Below are 18,092 nucleotides of genomic sequence, written 5' to 3'. Positions count from 1 at the left end.
TGTTACAGAATCTTCATTCCTGCCTTTACTAGTTTGCAAGGGCTGCCATAACAAAGTATTACATAACAATATAGAAATGTATTTTCTCACCATTTCTGGAGGCTAGAAGTGCGAGATCAGGGTGTCAGCAGGGTTGGTTTCTTCTGATGTCTTTTTTAGTGGCTTGTAGATGGTCATGCTCTGTGTCTTCACGTGGGCCTCCCTCAGTATGTGTCTGTATCGACATTCCCTTTTCTTGTAAGGACACCACTCCAATTGGATTAAGACCCACCCTCATGACGTCATTTTAACTTAATTACCTTTCTAAAGACCCTATCTTTAAAAACAGTGACATTTTGAGGTACTGAGGGTTAGAACTTCAACATATGGGTTGGGGAGGAGCACAACTCAGCCTATGACTCTGCCCCTTCCCACTGATAACTATAATCAGTTCATCACTTTTTTATCTAGGCTGTGGCAGCCCCCCACCCCTAATTGTCTACCTTTTTTCTTTCACCACTATTATGTAAAGCAGTTTTTATTGCCAAGTAGAAATGATTCTTGGACATTGGAGACAGCTGAATTTTGAAGTTGTTTAACTTTTAAATGGAAGAGAGTTATGAATTTTTGTTTCGAGGTAGGTCACTACCATTCTCTTAAGGGTAACACAGTAATTCAGTGTTTCAGAATATTGGCTTCCCTTTATTGATGATATATTTTTTGTCATTCTTTTTAATATTTAAAACAATATATTTGTATAGGTTTTATTACAAAAATAATACATGCTTATTATTAGGGGCACAAGGAAACTTTTGGGGGTTTTGGATATATGTGTTGACTATCTTGATTGTGGTGATGATTTCATGAGAATATAAGTGCATATATCAAAACTTAACCAAATTGTGTACTGTAAATAAATAAGTGCTGTTTATCATATGACAGTTATATCACAATAAAACTACTTAATTTTTTTTGCTGATTTGATGACTAAAAACTTGGACTTACTTTGATGTTAAGGTGAATTTTCGTGACAGTTAATGAGGTTGAGCATTTTTATTACTTGTTTGTATTTCATTTTCAATGAATTGTTCAGATATACACTTTGCCTCTTATTCTCTTGGGATGTGTGTGTGTTTGCGTATACATGTGTGTCTGTCTTGTCAACTTGGTTTACCCACTCTAGGACTAGTGATGATAACCCAGCATCTCTCTTACCTTTTGCTAATATTTTCTCCTAGTTGATTTTTCTTTTTTGTTTTTTGTATTTTTTTAGGGACATAGTCTCTCTCTGTTGTATAGGCTGTAGTGGCTTGTGGTCCAAAGTGGGCTCTCCACCTACTTTTAATTTAAAGGAAAGATTTTTGCCCCTTTGGCATCTAGTCCACTTTAATATGGTTGTGGGCCTGTCTAGTAACCACACATTAACAAAAGTGAGTGTGTGTGTGTGTGTGTGTGTGTCTCTGTCCACATACATACATCTATGTGTGTATGTATAATAATATTTTCTGCAATCCTGGGGCAATAAGCATTCCATTTTACCTATGCAGTGAGAGAATATTCAGAGAATTCCATATACTCACTTTAAAACTAGTTACGTAACAAGGATTCAAAGTCACTTTTTCTTTTTCTCGTTTGTTTTAGGGTAACCAGGAGCCGACAACAACTCCTGACGCAATGGTTCAGCCTTTTACTACCATCCCATTTCCACCACCTCCGCAGAATGGAATTCCCACAGAGTATGGGGTGCCACACACTCAAGACTATGCCGGCCAGACCGGTGAGCATAACCTGACACTCTACGGAAGTACGCAAGCCCACGGGGAGCAGAGCAGCAACTCACCCAGCACACAAAATGGATCTCTTACGGTACGTGAACCCTGAGGTGAAAAATGGAAGGATGCATAGCAGTCATATCGAAATCATCACCTTAATTATACAACTAGAAAACTCTTGGAATTAACTCAGCAGCATTGTATACATCATCCTCCCTCCTCCTAGAAATACTTAGTCTCTTGGTTTTTCGAGCTCTCCCAATTTTCCTGCCAAGCACTGGGTGTTCTGCTCCTGCCTCCTTCTCTGTTCAACTTTTAAATGGTGCAGTACTCCGTATATAGGTCCTGAAACCCCTTTTCTTCTTATTTTACATCCTTTCTCTACATAATTATACTACCAAACTCAAGCAAAACCTAGGAATATTCTTTATTTTCTTTCATCTGTACATCTAATTGATTAGCAAGTCTTGACAACCATAACTCTAAAACTACTTCATCTTCTTCTCTACATCTTACTACTCTTCCACCAAATTGCTTGTGTTTGAATCTCAATATGGCCCCTGCTAAACTGTATGACCTTGGACCAGTTATTTAATCTCTCTCTGCCCTTGGCTCACTCTAAAATGAAGATAATAGTACCTACCTGAAGAGGCTGTTAGGAAATTTAAAAGAATTTATCATCATCACTACTCTAGTCCAAATCTCGTCACTTATTTCCGGTATTACTGTTGCCTAACTTATCTATCCTCCACATAGGACTAAGGTGTTTTTTTTTTTTTAATGCGAATGCCGATTTCCTACTTAACTCTTAATAGTTCCCTAATGCAATTAGAATGTAATCTGAACTCTGTACTTGGTTTACTAGTCTCTAGCCCCAGCTTACCTCTTTGACCTCACCTCTTACTACTAACTTGCTAACGTAAAGGAAATGTCATAAATTAATAATAGGTATGTATCTCATACATATCAACATATGGGAAATTGTATTGTCTCTTGCTTTGTTGTCCAGGCTGGAGTACAGTGGCATGAACATAGCTAGCTCACTGCAACCTCAGTCTCCTGGGCTCAAGTGATCCTCCTGCCTTAGCCTCCCATGTAGCTGGGACTACAAGCACACACCCCACACCCAGCTCATTTTTTTATTTTTTTGTAGAGGCAGGGTCTCCTTTTGTTGCCCAAGCTTATTTTGAACTCCTGTCATGCTGTCCTCCTACCATGGTCTCCCAAAGTGCTGGGATTAGAGGCATGAGCCACAGCCCAGCCTTGTGTGGTCTATTTCTAAAGATAGAAATGTTCTACAATCTGCATAGAAAGACCTAGCTCTGTTGTTAGATTTCTTTTTCTCTTTCCTATATCTGGTTATCAAAAGGAGAGCTTTATTCAGCCTTTAAGACACTTGCTAAGGATGGATTTAACCCATAAATGCTTTCAATTTTCTTTCATTAAGTATCGAACCACCAAGAAATTCCTACTTTCGATGTTTATTAGTTATGTATAAGCACATAATTTTATACTTCAGAACTAATTGGCTACAATAGATAATTTATTTGAAGAGTCTAGGCATGATAGGTAACAAACGAGACTTTCAGTAGCATTTGTTCTAGAATCATAAATGTATAGGCTAATGTATTGGTTGTATTTCCAAATAACTTTTTAATGATCATGAACTCACAGACCTATCAGAATAACTGTTTCAATTAAAGAAGTGAAAAAGAAGAAATAAAATATATATGAGGCTTTGCCAAGGTATTTTAATTACTAAATAAATTTCTATGCTAATTATCAGGGGTTTTTTTCATTTTTATTCTCTGTTTCTCGTTAGTTTGGGTAATTTGTGTCTTTTTAGCAATTTGCTTCATATAAATTGTCAATTTTCTTGGTATAAAGTTATTCATAATTTCATATAATCTTTTTAATTTTTATAGGGTCTGTGGTGATATCCCTGTTTATATTCTTGATTTGGCAATTTATGTCTTCTCTCTTTTTTTATTGGTTAGTCTAGCTAAGGTTTATTAATTTGCAGATTTTTCCAGGAAACCAACTTTTTGTTTCATTGATTTTTGTTGTTGTTCTATTTTATTTTTCATTATTTTCCAGTCTGTTATTTCTTTCTTCTACTTGCTTTGGGTTTGATTTGGTCTTTATTTTGCCAGCCTCTTGAGTTGCAAGCTTAGGTGATTGATTTTAGATTTTCTTCCTTTTTGTGTTTAAAACTGTAAACACAAGAAGTTTCCCTTTAACTGCATACCATAAAATATGATCTATTTTGTTTTTATTTTTATTTCGTTCAAGACATTTTAAAATTTTTTCCTGTAGTTTCTTCTTTGCTCCTGGGTTGCATAGGAGTATGTTGTTTCCTTTCCAAATGTTTGGGGATTTCCCAAATTTCTTTCTTTTATTGATTTATAATTTAATTTCTTTGGAGCTTCATATGATTTCAATTTTTTTTTAATTTATTGAGACTTGTTTTATGGTTTAGTAGATGGTCTTTCCAACAAAATGTTCTTAACCAATTGGTTCTTTCATCAATATGAAATGTCCCTCTTTGTCTCTTTTACTATTTCTTGGCTTATAGTTAACCAAGAAATAGTAAAACTATTTGTCTGATATTATTGTAACCACTTCAGCCTTCTCATAGTTACTGTTTACATATTTTTTTCTGTCGTTTTGTTTCAACTGCTTTGTATCTGAAGTGTATCTCTTATTTAACAAAATAAAAAAAAGGGCCAGGCGGGTTGACTCACGCCTGTAATCCCAACACTTTGGGAGGCTGAGGCGGCTGGATCATCTGAGGTCAGGAGTTTGAGACCAGCCTGACCAACATGGTGAAACCCTGTCTCTACTAAAAATACAAAAATTAGCTGGGCGTGGTGGTGTGCGCCTGTAATCCCAGCTACTCAGGAGGCTGAGGTAGGAGAATCGCTTGAACTGGGGAGGCAGAGGTTGCAGTGAACTGAGATCGCGCCACTGCACTCCAGCCTGGGTGACAGAGTGAGACTCCGTCCCCCACTCCCCGAAAAAAGCATACAGCTAGATCTTGCTTCTTGCTTCTTCATCCAGTCTGAAAATTTCTGTCTTTTTATTGGAGCATTTGGTCAATTTGCATCTTAATGTAATTATTAATGTAGGTAGATTTATGTCTGTCATTTTACTGTCTCATGCCTTTTATTGTTCCTTTGTTCCTTCTTTACTGATTCCTGTTAAATAATTTTTGTACCTTTTACATCCGTTTGTGATATTTTTTCATTAGTTATTTTTTGTTTGTGCTGGTGTTTCTTGTATTTTCTTAGTGCTTTCTCAAGGAATTACATCTTTGACTTATCACAACTTATTACTGATGGTTGTGTGTGTGCACATGCATGTGTGTCTTATTCTGGTTAAATATAGCAGCTTAGGTCTAATATAGCTTCATTCCCCATGCTCCTTTGTGCTATTGTCATACATATTATACCTGTATATTTTAGATATATAACAATACACTATTATAATTATTACTTTAAACAATCTTACTTTTTTTTTCTTAAGATCTCCTTTTTTTAGAGCAGTTTTAGGTTCACAGTAAACTGAGAAGATAGTAGAGACTTATCCCATATACTTTCTGCTCCCACACATGCATGGCCTCCCCCACTAACAACATTTCACACCAGAGTGGTACACCTGTTACCACTGATGAACCTGTATTGATACATCTTTATCACCTAAAGTCTGTTAGAGTTTACTCTTAGTGGTGTACATTCTGTGGGTTTGGATAAATGTATAGCATATAGCCAGCATTATAGCATCATAAAAAGTAATTTCACTGTCCTAAAAATCCTCTGTGGTCTGCTTGTTTATCCGTCTCTCCTCCCCACAACCCAACCCCTGGCAACCACTGATCTTTTAACTATCTCCATAGTTTTGCCTTTTTCAGGATTTCATGTAGTTGTAATCCCACAGTATGTAGCTTTTTTCTGATTGGCTTCTTTCACTTAGTAATATGCATTTAAGTTTCCTCTGTGTCTTTTCATGTCCTGGTAGTTCATTTCTTTTTCAGCACTGAATAATAACCCATTGGTCTGTATGTACCACAGTTTGTTTATCCATTGACCAACTTAAGGGCATCTTGGTTGCTTCCAGATTTTGGCAATTATGAATAAAGCTACTGTAAACATTCATATGCAGGGTTTTTTGTGGACTTAGTTTTGAACTTCTTGGGGTAAATACCAAGGGCCATGATTGCTGGATCATATGATAAGAGTATGTTTAGTTTTATAAGAAACCACCAAACTACTTTCCAGAGTGGCTCTACCATTTTGTATTTCCACCAGCAATGAATGAGAGTTCCTGCTGCTCCACATCCTCGCCAGCATTTGATGTCTGGATTTTGGCCATTTTAATAGATATGTAGTTGTATCTCATTGTTGTTTTAATTTGCATTTCCCTGATGACATATGACATGGAATATCCTTTCATGTGGTTATTTGCTATCTTTGTATCTTATTTGGTGAGGTATCTGGTAAGGTCTTTGTCCTATTTTTTAATCAGGTTGTTTGTTTTCTTATTGTTAGGTTTTAGAGTTCTTTGTATATTTTGGATAACAGTCTGTTATCAGATAAGTCTTTTCCAAGTATTTTCTCCCAGTCTGTGGCTTTTTTCAGTTTCTTGACAGGATTCATTTTATGTTTTTTTGACCATTTTTAGTAATCTTCATGTCTTCCTGTAGGTCCAGGTTATTATCCAGTGTCATTTCCTTTCAGTCCAAAGGACTTCTTTTGGTTATTTTTTTTAGAGTAGGCCTGCTGGAAACAAATACTGTTTTTGTTTATCTGGGAATGTTGTTTTATTGTGTGTTCAGTTTTGAATGATAGTTTTGTTAGCTATAGAATTCCTGGTTGACAGTTTCTTCCTCCACCCCCCAGCCCTTTAAATATGTCATCCCATGGACCACTCCCATGGGAGTCAGCTGATTCTGATGAGAAGTCAGCTGTTAATCCTGGTGTTGGTCCCCCTGTAGGTGATGAGTTGTTCTTCTCTTGCTGATTTCAAGATTTTCTGTTTGTCTTTGGCTTTGAGCCATTTCTCTATGATGTGTCTAGGAGTGGATCTCTTTGTTTTTATCATACTTGGGTTCTCTTGACATTTTGAAATATATATTCATCAAATTTGGGATGTTTTTCACCATAATTTCTTCAAATTTTTTTTCCTTTCTTCTCTCTTCCTGTGCCTCTCATTACACATAATTTTTTTTTCCCCCGAGATGAAGTCTTGCTCTGTCGCCCAGGCTGGAGTGCAGTGGTGCAATCTCGGCTCACTACAACCTCTGCCTCCCAGGTTCGACCAGTTCTCCTGCTTCAGCCTCCCAAGTAGCTGGGATTACGGGCATGCGCCACCACGCCCAGCTCATTTTTGTATTTTTAGTAGAGATGGGGTTTCACCATGTTGGCCAGGCTGGTCTCAAACTCCTGACCTCATGATCTGCCTGCCTCGGCCTCCCAAAGTGCTGGGATTACAGGCATGAGCCACTGCACCTAGCCAACACATAAATTAAAATACTTGGTGTTCTCCCATAGGGGTTTTTGTTTCTTAAAAAAATTCAGTCTGAACCTAAACCGAATCTGAAGTTCTATTCACTTTTCTTGGATCTTTTTTCCTTCTGTTCTTTAGATTGGATAATTTCTGGTGGTCTCTTTTTCAGTTCACTCCTTCTTTGTTCTGCCATCCCAAATCTGCTGTTGAGCCCATCTAGTGATTCTTTTATTTCAGTTATTATACTTTTCAACTCCGGAATTTCCATTTACATTTTTCTACTGAGATTTCTTCTCATATTTTTCTTTAATTTTTATTGTTATTATTTTTTGAGATAGGGTCTCACTTTGTCACCCAGGCTGGAGTGCAGAGGTGTAATCACAGCTCACTGCAGCCTTGACCTCCTGGGCGCAAGTGATCTTCCTGCCTCAGCCTTCTGAGTAGCTGGTACTACAGGCACATACAACCAAACCCAGCTAATTTTTGTATTTTTTTGTAGAGACAGGGTCTTGCTATGTTGCCCAGGCTAGTCTTGAACTCCTGGACTCAAGCAGTTCTCTCACCTCAGCCGCCTAACATGCTGGGATTACAGGTGTGAGACACTGTGCCCAGCCTTAATTTTAAAAATATATTTGTATTTACTGCTTTAACGTTGTCTGCTAAATCCAACATCTGGGCCTTAGTCGGTTTCTAGTTACTGCTTTTCTTGAATCTGGGTCACTTTTCTGTTTCTTTGCATGCTTGTAATTTTTTAATGAATATTGGACATTTTAGTAATGTATTGTAGTGACTGTGGGGTGTTATTTATTTTTCTGAAATGGGCGTGTGTGTGTGTGTGTGTGTGTGTGTGTGTTTTAAGTAATTTGCTCATACTTAAACTATGACATCTGACTCCCACACAGTATACGGCCACTAGTGTTTCTGCTTAGTGATTTTCATTTGTTGTTTTATTGTTTTTAGCCTGGCTAGGAGGCACCCGTGTCTTCCTAGCTTAATGGTTAGCCTGTGACTAGTGCAGAGGTGGTGTTCAAACACCTGAAGCTTATTGAGCTTTCACCCTCTGATGATCCAGGTGGACTGGGAAGTGCATGCAAAGTTCAGCCAGTTCTTACTCCTGCCTTGGGTTTTCTTTCTATTGAGACCTCTCATGTCTGCCTTCCTCGTCCATGTAGTTTCACAGCCACCCAGGGATGTGAGGAGAGCGTATCCGGCCCTTTTGTGACTCTTTACTTTCCGGGATCTCCCCTTCAGATTTCTAGCTGGTCTTCCACTGCACCCTCATTAGACCACAGCCTCAAGCTAGAAGAATGTCTTCTCCCTGTTAGGTTCCCACCGGGTTGGCCCCTTTTAGCTGTCAGAGCTATGGATTTTCTACCACTCCGTCAATCTCCCCCTTGTCCCAGGTCAGATCTGTCCTCTCTGGCAGTGAAAATTGCTGGTTTTTATGGTCCCAGCCCTCCCTTGCTAAAACTAAGTTTTAAGGCATTAAGTTTGTGTCTGGATGCTCTTGCCCCTAAGTTTAAGCAATTTCTCAGGACATCTCTCTATTTATTGTCTGTCTGCCCTTGATTGATTTCTAGAATCCTGAAATAGCTGTTTTTGACAACTTTGTCCAATTTTCTTACTGTCATTTCTTTTTGAGGAAACAGTTCACTGACCTGTTCATGCCATCATAGCCAGAAGTCTCTTCCTTGAATCATTGCATGGCATTTTTTAATTACTTACTACATATCTTCTCATCATTGCCCATTTCTGTTTCTCTTTTTTCCTTTATTGCTACTATTTTCAGTTGTTTCAGATCTCCAGTTGTATATTTCTAATGACAGTGATTAAGGGCAAATTCTGTTCCTTAATGTAAATATATACATATTTACATTATATATATAGTTAAGACTTACATTCCTCATTTATACCAGAAACTGTTCACCATGAAATTTTGTATGTCAACCAATTTGAGTTCCTAAAGAGATAACCCATATGTATAGATTATAAGTTTATTGCTGCCAAAAATAGATGAAGAGAAAATGGAAAATCCTTTAATTTGTGCCTTTGAACAGAGAAAGCACAAGTTCTGTAACTTCAGGAAGTTGTTAACAATAAAATGAGAAATTTTTAGGATGCTCTGGTTGAAAGATGCTTCTTTTTTTTTAAGTGTACATTTTATTTTATTTGATCTTATTTTTGAGACCGAGTCTCACTGTGTCACCCAGGCTGGAGTGCAGTGGCGTGATCTCAGCTCACTACAACCTCAGCCTCCGGGGTTCAAGCGATTCTCCTGCCTCAGCCTCCCGAGTAGCTAGGATTACAGGTGTCTGCCACCATGCCCAGCTAATTTTTGTGTTTAGTAGAGATGAGGTTTCACCATGTTGGCCAGGTTGGTCTCGAACTCCTGACCTCAAGTGATCCACCCACCTCAGCCTCCCAAAGTGCTGGGATTGCAGGTGTGAGTCACTCTGCCTGGCCCAAAAGTGTACATTTTAAATGTGAGGGTGAATTCACTGCTCATAAGCCATTTATTTACTTTTGGGGGGGCGGGGAGAGAGAGTGAGTGAGTGTGTGTGTGTATGTGTTGTATATAGAGAGTTTGAACAATTGAGCAATACATTGTAAAACCTAGATTTGACAATATTTAGGTTATTTTATTAGACTTTTACTATCTGCCGGTATGTCTCTTAAAATGGTCTATCCAGTTTGATTACTCATCAGTTAAAAACAATGGTCTAGTAATTCATGTGGCCAATTAAATCTAAAAGTTAGATAGGAAGCTTTGTTATTTACAGATTTATTAATGATACCTCAAATTTGTATCTCACTTTTCAGTTTAAAAATTGCTTTCACAAACAATATTTTATTGTGGTTTATAAAATATCCCTTTGGGGTATATTAGAGTTTTTACAGATGGGGAATTCTAAGTCTGTGATCTTTGTTCTGCCACTCCGACTTCCCATGTTCAACATAGTGAAAGAAGATGGTGTACTGTGTATATTCACTGGTCCTCTTAGCAAGCACTTAGCATCTTTTCCCACTCAATCTAAGTCTTATCTCTGCTGAAAAGCCTTCCTGGACTTTTCTAGGCAAAGCCAAATTTGTGTGTCCTTCATTTAGGCTCAAGTATAACCCTAAGCTGACTGCTGTTTATGTAACATATAAATTGTGATTTTTAAATTGACTTTTGTCTTCCTAAGTTTTAAACTTTAAAAGAAGTCATTTTTCATCTTTGCATTCCCTGACTTGTCACAGTGCCTGACACTTAATAGATACTCAGTAAATGCTTCTTGGGGAAAAAAAAATAAAACTAGGTACAATTGTATTATGGCAGTTCTGAGGAGAGAGAAGCTGAGGCTTCTTGGTGAATACAGCATTGATCTGGGCCTTGTATTAATGGTAATTAGAATTCGAGTAAGCATAGATGGTAGTGGGAAGAGTTAAGAACGTCAGTTCTCAGTACAAAGTTGAAGTGATGTGAAGGATCAAAATGCCTCAGGATAAAAGCATAGGTTTCTACTTGACTGAAGCTTTAGGTGTTTGGCAGAGACTAGTGGGAAATAAGGTGGAATAAGGGTCAGTTGAGCATAAATTGGGAAGAGTATTTGAATGCCAGGCTGAGAAATATGGACTTTATTAAAGATTTTGAGCAAGTAAATGAAGTGAGCAGAGTTGTGCTCGGAGAAGATTGATCTGTCACAGCGTATGCAGGATGAATAGAGAAGTAGGCAGAAGATTAGGAAACAGTCTTAAGTGGTTATGTAGATAGAGGGGGGAATGAATTCAGGAGACATTATGAAGGTAGAATATAGAGGATTTGACAGCTGGTTGGATGAGTAAGGTAAGAGGTAGCACAAAGATTGTTCCATCCTTATTGTAATAATTGTCTTGAATAAATCATTTTACCTCCAATTTCAGTTTCCTCATCTATCAAATGAGGCTTATAATTGACCTGACTGTACAGGGTTGTAGTGAGAATAAATTAAGAAATGCTTTGGAAATTACTTGTTTAAGTAGTTCCTTAATTACCTTTTTTGGGGGGTGGGGGAAGGGGGTCTTTGAGGTAGGGTCTCACTCTGTCACCCAGGCTGGAGTGCAGTGGCATGGTCTCAGCTCGCTGCAGCCTCTGCCTCCCAGGCTCAGGCAGTCCTCCTGCCTCAGCTGCTATGAGTAGCTGGGACCACAGGTGTGCACCCCGACACTGGCTAATTTTTTTTTTATTATTTGTAGAGACAGGGTCTCCCTATGTTGCTCAGGCTGGTCTGGAACTACTGGGCTCAAGCAGTCCTCCCACCTCAGCATCCCAGAGTGCTGGGATTGCAGACGTGAGCCACCACATCCAGCCAAAGTAATTATTTTTAACCATCATAAGTCTTTTAAGATCAGTTGTCCCTATTTGTACTGTTTGTTGCTGTGAGCTACAGCTCCATTTAGGTATATTTCGTTTATGTTGGATAGTCTTAGCTTGATGGAGAGAACAAAAAGAAAAGAACTTGTACAAAAATGAGACCTGAGCATTAAAATCTGAAATTTTTATTTTTAAAATGTGTTTTAGAAATCGATTTTAACCTTGGGCTAGAAGCTTCTGCTCTTAAGATGAGAGCTTGTTTTGATAGTCAGTTAGTCCCATACTGTGCATTAGCAAAAGAGGTAGCAGTTAGGGGTCTACCACCTGGGCCTGCAGACACTTGATCATCTCTGGGCCTGCCTGCAGAGAAAAAAGGACCTCAGTTCCTGTATCTTTAGATACTTTTCTGAATGGCAATGGGTATAAATAACCAAAGAATTTGAAGTAGACAAGCTTTAGTGAATACTCTTCAGATACAAGGTTTATATTTGTGTACATATTCTAACTACCTGTTGAATTTATTGTTATTTGAATATAATATTATTCAATAGAATAGAATATTATTATTTGAATATAATATTATTCAATAGAATAGAATATTATTATTTGAATATAATATTATTCAATAGAATAGAATATTATTATTTGAATATAATATTATTCAATAGAATAGAATATTATTATTTGAATATAATATTATTCAATAGAATAGAATATTATTATTTGAATATAATAATATTCAATAATTAAAATATATTATTTGAATATATTATTCTTGAGGGTAGGAAATAATTCTTTCTCTGTTTCTGTCACCTCTACTGGTATATTATGGATACAAACACTTACTAGCATGTGCTTTCTAGTGGTGGGGAAGGCTTATAGTTGTTCTAAATTATTTAAGGACTGATATTTTGATTTAAAAGAAGGTAGCTCTAAATTATGTTTGAAGAGTGTATAAGGGGAAATAAGTGTATTTTATTTTCCTAATTATCCAGTTAGGAAAACCTTATATTTAAGTGAAAGACTCACAACATGCTATGTCTCCTGAGTAAATGATTCTGATCACATCAAACTAAGAAAAAGAAAGTATTTAAATTATACACCATTTTCTTGAAAATGAAGTGGGCCTGTCACTTCAAGGGAAAAAACTGACACTATTTTTTTCCATTGATAAAATGTAAGCTCTCCTGGTAGAAATTAGAATTTTGAAAAATTTGTATCCTCCACTATGAGCTTGACAGTTTCTCAGTACTTAAAGATTTTTTCTGATGAGATCCGTGATGATAGTAACAAATGTGGTCTTGTACAATGGAATGTCCTCACATTTGAAAGAGCTCCATAACTCAGTAAGCTGATATTTTACAAATAATGACTGATGTTTAATGTTACAAAATCATGAGTAAAAGATTCATGCAAAGTGCATGATTGTCCAGTGGATTTTAGTGTAATAACATACGAAAAGTTCACTGATAAGGTTTCAGATTTGACATTGCAGTTAACTTTTAAGAAAGTACCACTTGTCAAGTTTTGATGTATTATCAAAGAAGACTCCACAGTTTTCTGAGAAGGCTATTGAAATACTTTTCGCTTTTCTAGCTGTCTGTGAGGCCAGATTTTTCTTTGTGTACTTAAGTTAAAATAACATATTGTAACAGAGTAAATCCATACATTAAAGGGAGTGCCAGTCTTCTAAGTAAATTTATTACATTTTGGAAAATGTAGTTAATTTTCTTTAAAATATGTTATTTACATTAACACGTAATTGGCTTATTATTTAAAATTAATTTTTAAATACTTTAAAAATTTATCACCTTTGATTTCTAATGCCATAAATAACAATGGATATTACCTAAAGAAACAAAAAGCTCTCTGAATCCTCAGTCATGTTTAAGAGTTAAAAGGGTTTCCCACACGGAGGTGGGGATGTAAATAGAAGATTCTTTTCTTTGTAGGCCAGGCACAGTGGATCATACCTGTAATCTCAGCACTTAGGGAGGCTGAGGTCGGAGGATCACTTGAGTCCAGGAGTTAGAGACCAGCCTGGGTAACATGGCAAGACCCCATTGCTAAAAATTAAGAAGTTTTTTTAAGTTGACAAGATTGTATGTATTTATACTGTTGTGCAGCATGATGTTTTGCTTACAGTATCTTTAGTTGGAACAGAAAGCTCTCTTCTGAAGCAATAATGCTCAATAAGAGAGGCTGATAAAGCTAAATTATAGGGTACTTTGAATTCAAGGCCAAAGAATTTGGAATTTTATACTCTAAAGAGCTAAGGATCCTTTGAAATATTTGTTGGTGAGTTGAAAGTAGAGATTTGAGCAAATAGCTGAGCGGCCCACCTTACTATATTAGTCAGCTGTAGATTTTATAACCCTCCTCATTGGAAAGCCCCTGTTGACCATTATGCTCAGAGGATTTTTTTTTTTTTTTTTGCTTTTCTACAAACCCCTTCTCTGGAGTTTAAGCCAATTTTTCTTTCACTTCTCTATTATCAATTGGAATTGCCCATTGACTCCTTTATTTGATAACACTTGAAGGTACCTTGCAGATTAGTAATGCACTAAAACATAGCCAAGAAGGTATGTATAGCCCTTAACAGTGGGATCATTTGCCCAAATGAGTATTTCTAGAACATAATGGGAAAAAAGGAGGCCACAGTCTATCATGCTATGTATTGTTGGGCCATATTACCTTCAGCCCACAGTGTAGGTATCATTAACATGTTCTGTTTTCAGGCCAGATGTAGGGGTCTTGGACTACAGAGGAATTTATTCATTCAGCCATCCACTTTTCCAAGAGTGGCTCTTATTTTTCCCTCAAAGTAATAAAAGGCAGGGTACATTGAGCCTACATAAAATATATATATCCTGTATCCATTTACCCTTAAAAATAATTACATCTGTCCTTTAGCTCCAAAATTTTGATGTCTATGAGTAGTTTGGCAGTTTCCAAGCTGGATCCATAAGGAAGCTATCACCTGGTTTGAGAATGTGAGAGTTGCCACAGAAATTTAGAAAAAATTAAAAAAAAAATTTTTTTTTAAAAATTTAGAATTATGCATGGGTATTTTTGAATAGAGAAAATTGCCCTTTGGATCATATAAGACTCAGGACGTCCTTTCGGCACATTTTTAATATTGCTAACTCCATGACTGTTGCTTCTTCTCTTTGCATCCCTTGGTTTATTTACTTACCTACTTACTCCTAATGCCCAAGGGAAAGTAAACTAAAAAATTGCTAGGCGCATTAGTGCTGTGCTCAGCTGCCCCTTACTGCTCTCACAGCTTAGGGCAAGGATGATGAAGTAGTAAGGATTATTTAGGGGCAATTTTTTTAACCTGTTTACATTTTTCATAAGTATTTTATACTACCTCTTGAAAATGAATAAACTCTGATCAGAATTGATGAAGTTTAAAGCTAAAAAGCTTTTTTTTTTTTTTTTTTGAGACAGAGCCTTGCTCTGTTACCCAGGTTGGAGTGCAGTGGCGTGATCTCGGCTCACTGCAAGCTCTGCCTCCCGGATTCACGCCATTCTCCTGCCTCAGCCTCGTGAGTAGCTGGGACCACAGTTGCCCACCACCACACCCGGCTAATTTTTTGTATTTTTAGTAGAGACTGGGTTTCACCATGTTAGCCAGGATGGTCTCGATCTCCGGACCTCGTGATCCACCTGCCTCAGCCTCCCAAAGTGCTGGGATTACAGGCGTTAGCCACCGCGCACGGCCTAAAAAGCATTTTTAAATGCATCTTCTACCTCCCTTTTACAGCTGAGGTCAGTAGTGTTAAGTGATTTGAGCAAGTTACAGCTAGCTGGTTACAGAGCTGGGCCTCAGGAAGTCTGCTGTCAGTCAAGTGCTTTTTTCCTGCTTCTCCATGCAAATGGTGATTAAAAAAAAAAAAAAGACATCCATAGAGAGTCTTAACCATCTTAGCTTCTACTTACTCTTCAACTTTTAACCTAGGAACTCTAGCTTGAGCATACTAACAAATTTCTCTCATTCTAAATGAATATTAAAATAATCACTCGGGTATAAAGTTTTAAAAAATTGAGGTGATATTCTGTGTGCATGTCACTATTTATATATTACATATAATTTTATACAATTCTTACTCCTGTTTAAAAAAATGACTTGCTGTGGTTTTTGTTTCACAGTGTGACACTGATAATCAATACATGATCATGTTACATATATAAATGATACCTTTCATAATTCCTTTTTGTGGCACTTTGACACTCTGAGAAAATGGAATCATATTTTCAGAAGAAATTGAATTACTCATTTATTAAAAAAATGTTAGCTTACATTTGAATGCCCAAACAGGATTAGACTCTCAGAATTCAGCTTGTCATAACAGTGTTCAAATGTGCGAAGAAATGTTTAAGCATTTCTCTTTAAAATAAATCTTAAATTATTCTTAAATAGGGAATTGCTCTAAGTAAATGTAAATTCACTTTTCTATGTCTAAAAAATTGTTTTGGTGGTGATATTCGATAAAATAATTTTATATTCAATTTATTATAATTGTGTTATATATTATTTTAGCACCATGAAGTACACTGATTTTTCAGTAGATAAGCATGTGGGCTAAGATTTTACTTTTTTGAAAAATATTTTATCATGTTATCACGTTTGTACTCTGAGAAGGAATGCATATGATCTAATTCCAAGTTTTAACCCATCAGTAACTCCATCATAAACATTTTTATTCATTGACTTATTTATTTTTGAGACAGAGTTTCGTTCTTGTTGCCCATGCTAGAGTGCAATGGCATGGTTTCAGCTCACTGCAACCTCTGCCTCCTGAGTTCAAGCAATTCTCCTGCCTCAGCCTCTGAGTAGCTGGAATTACAGGCGCCTGCCGCCACACCCAGCTAATTTCTATTTTTAGTAGAGGTGGGGTTTCACCATGTTGGCCAGGCTCGTCTCGAACTCCTGACCTCAGGTGATCCGCCTTGGCCTCCCAAAGTGCTGGGATTACAGGCGTGAGCCATTGCACCCAGCCCCATTAGAAACATTTTAAAAATGCTTAGCTAGGCATGGTGGCATGCACCTGTAATCCCAGCAACCTGGGAAGCTTAGGCCTGTAAATCTCTTGAGCCTAGGAGTTTGAGACCAGCCTGGGCAACATTGGGAGACCCTGTCTCCAAGAAAATTAAAACAAAAGTATTTTAAGTGCTAACAAATCTAGTCGATGTTCTAACATGGATTGTAGTTCTTGTTTTTTTAAGGTACTATGCAATGGCATAATGAAAAGTATCCCGGCCGACTTTGTAAAATATTGTAAGGAAAAACAAATTTTTAAAGTGTTTTTATTTTTTTAAAAAGGCTATATTGTGTTTAGGGAGTGTGAGCCTGTAAATCAGGTTGAGCTGGTTCAGCTGTCAGCTCCTTCTGTTTGCTGAATGTGTAACCATGAGAGAATTAGAACTCCAATGCTCATTTTCTTTATCTGTAAAAATGATGATTATAGTTCCTTCTGCCTAGGGTTGTTTGCAAGATTAGATGAGAAAATGAATATCAAATACTTAGTAGGCTATGATGTTTCCATTTCATTTCCTTGAATATTAAATGTCATAATCTTATTTTATTCTAATTTAAATCATTTAGATTTGAAATCTGATATAAAAAGTTAATAAAGTTTCCCTTTTGTGCAAATTTTGATTCAGTGTGAATCTCTCCAAATGAAAACTTTGTTAATAGCTGCCTAAGTTCTTTTTCTTTTTCTTTTCTTTTTTTTTTTTTTATTTGAGACAGAGTTTCATTCTGTCACCCAGGCTGGACTGCAGTGGCATAATTTCGGCTCACTGCAACCTCCACCTCCCGGTTCAAGCAATTCTCCTGCCAAAGCTTCCCGAGTAGCTGGGATTGCAGGTGCCCACCACCACGCCTAGCTAGTTTTTGTATTTTTAGTAGAGACGGGGTTTCACCATGTTGGCCAGGCTGGTCTCAAACTCCTGACCTCAAGTGATCCACCTGCCTCAGCCTCCTAAAGTGCCGGGATTACAGGTGTGAGCCACCACACCCAGCAACAGTTGCCTAATTTGAAAGCTATTTGAATTGCATGGTAATTCTCATGGCAGATGTACTTTGAGCAGTTAATAGATCTACTGACCTTTGATAGGCTTATTCTTGAATGACACATTTTTCAGAACTATGTCCCTTACACTAAATATTGACTTCATAATACTGTGAAAATTACCTATTTGAGTCTATGGAAAGTATTCATTTACATAACTTATCTGAAGATCACCACCCGCTCCCCCCCATTCGAAATAAATGGAGCCCAACCAGGAGTGATTGATATTTTTGTTCTTAAAACTGTAAGGTCTTCAGAGAGAGTGCAGTAGGAGATGAAGCTTTATATGATTGGTTTTTTGTATGTAAAATCATGACAGTTACAAGTTAAACTGTTTCTAATTGTGAAATGGATTAATGGTAATGTTAGATTTAAATGTGGGGTTTTTTTTTTCATCAAACCAATAATTTGAAATGAATGTAC

At 37.0% G+C, this 18,092-nt stretch overlaps 1 protein-coding gene across 23 annotated transcripts in view; it reads left to right on the top strand.

Annotated features, from left to right (window-relative positions):
- The window catches only part of RBFOX2 (RNA binding fox-1 homolog 2), a 291,531-nt gene that overhangs the window by 220,105 nt on the left and 53,334 nt on the right, over nucleotides 1-18,092 (top strand). For all 23 annotated transcript variants that reach the window (XM_055252938.2, XM_055252945.2, XM_055252942.2 and 20 more), the window contains one exon: nucleotides 1,621-1,845. In XM_055252938.2, the coding sequence (XP_055108913.1) occupies nucleotides 1,621-1,845 (225 nt within the window). The remainder of the gene's footprint in view (nucleotides 1-1,620; nucleotides 1,846-18,092) is intronic.

This window comes from Symphalangus syndactylus, chromosome 18, assembly GCF_028878055.3.
Source record: "Symphalangus syndactylus isolate Jambi chromosome 18, NHGRI_mSymSyn1-v2.1_pri, whole genome shotgun sequence".
Classification (NCBI taxonomy): domain Eukaryota; kingdom Metazoa; phylum Chordata; class Mammalia; order Primates; family Hylobatidae; genus Symphalangus; species Symphalangus syndactylus.
This window is presented reverse-complemented; position numbering and strand designations above follow the sequence as displayed.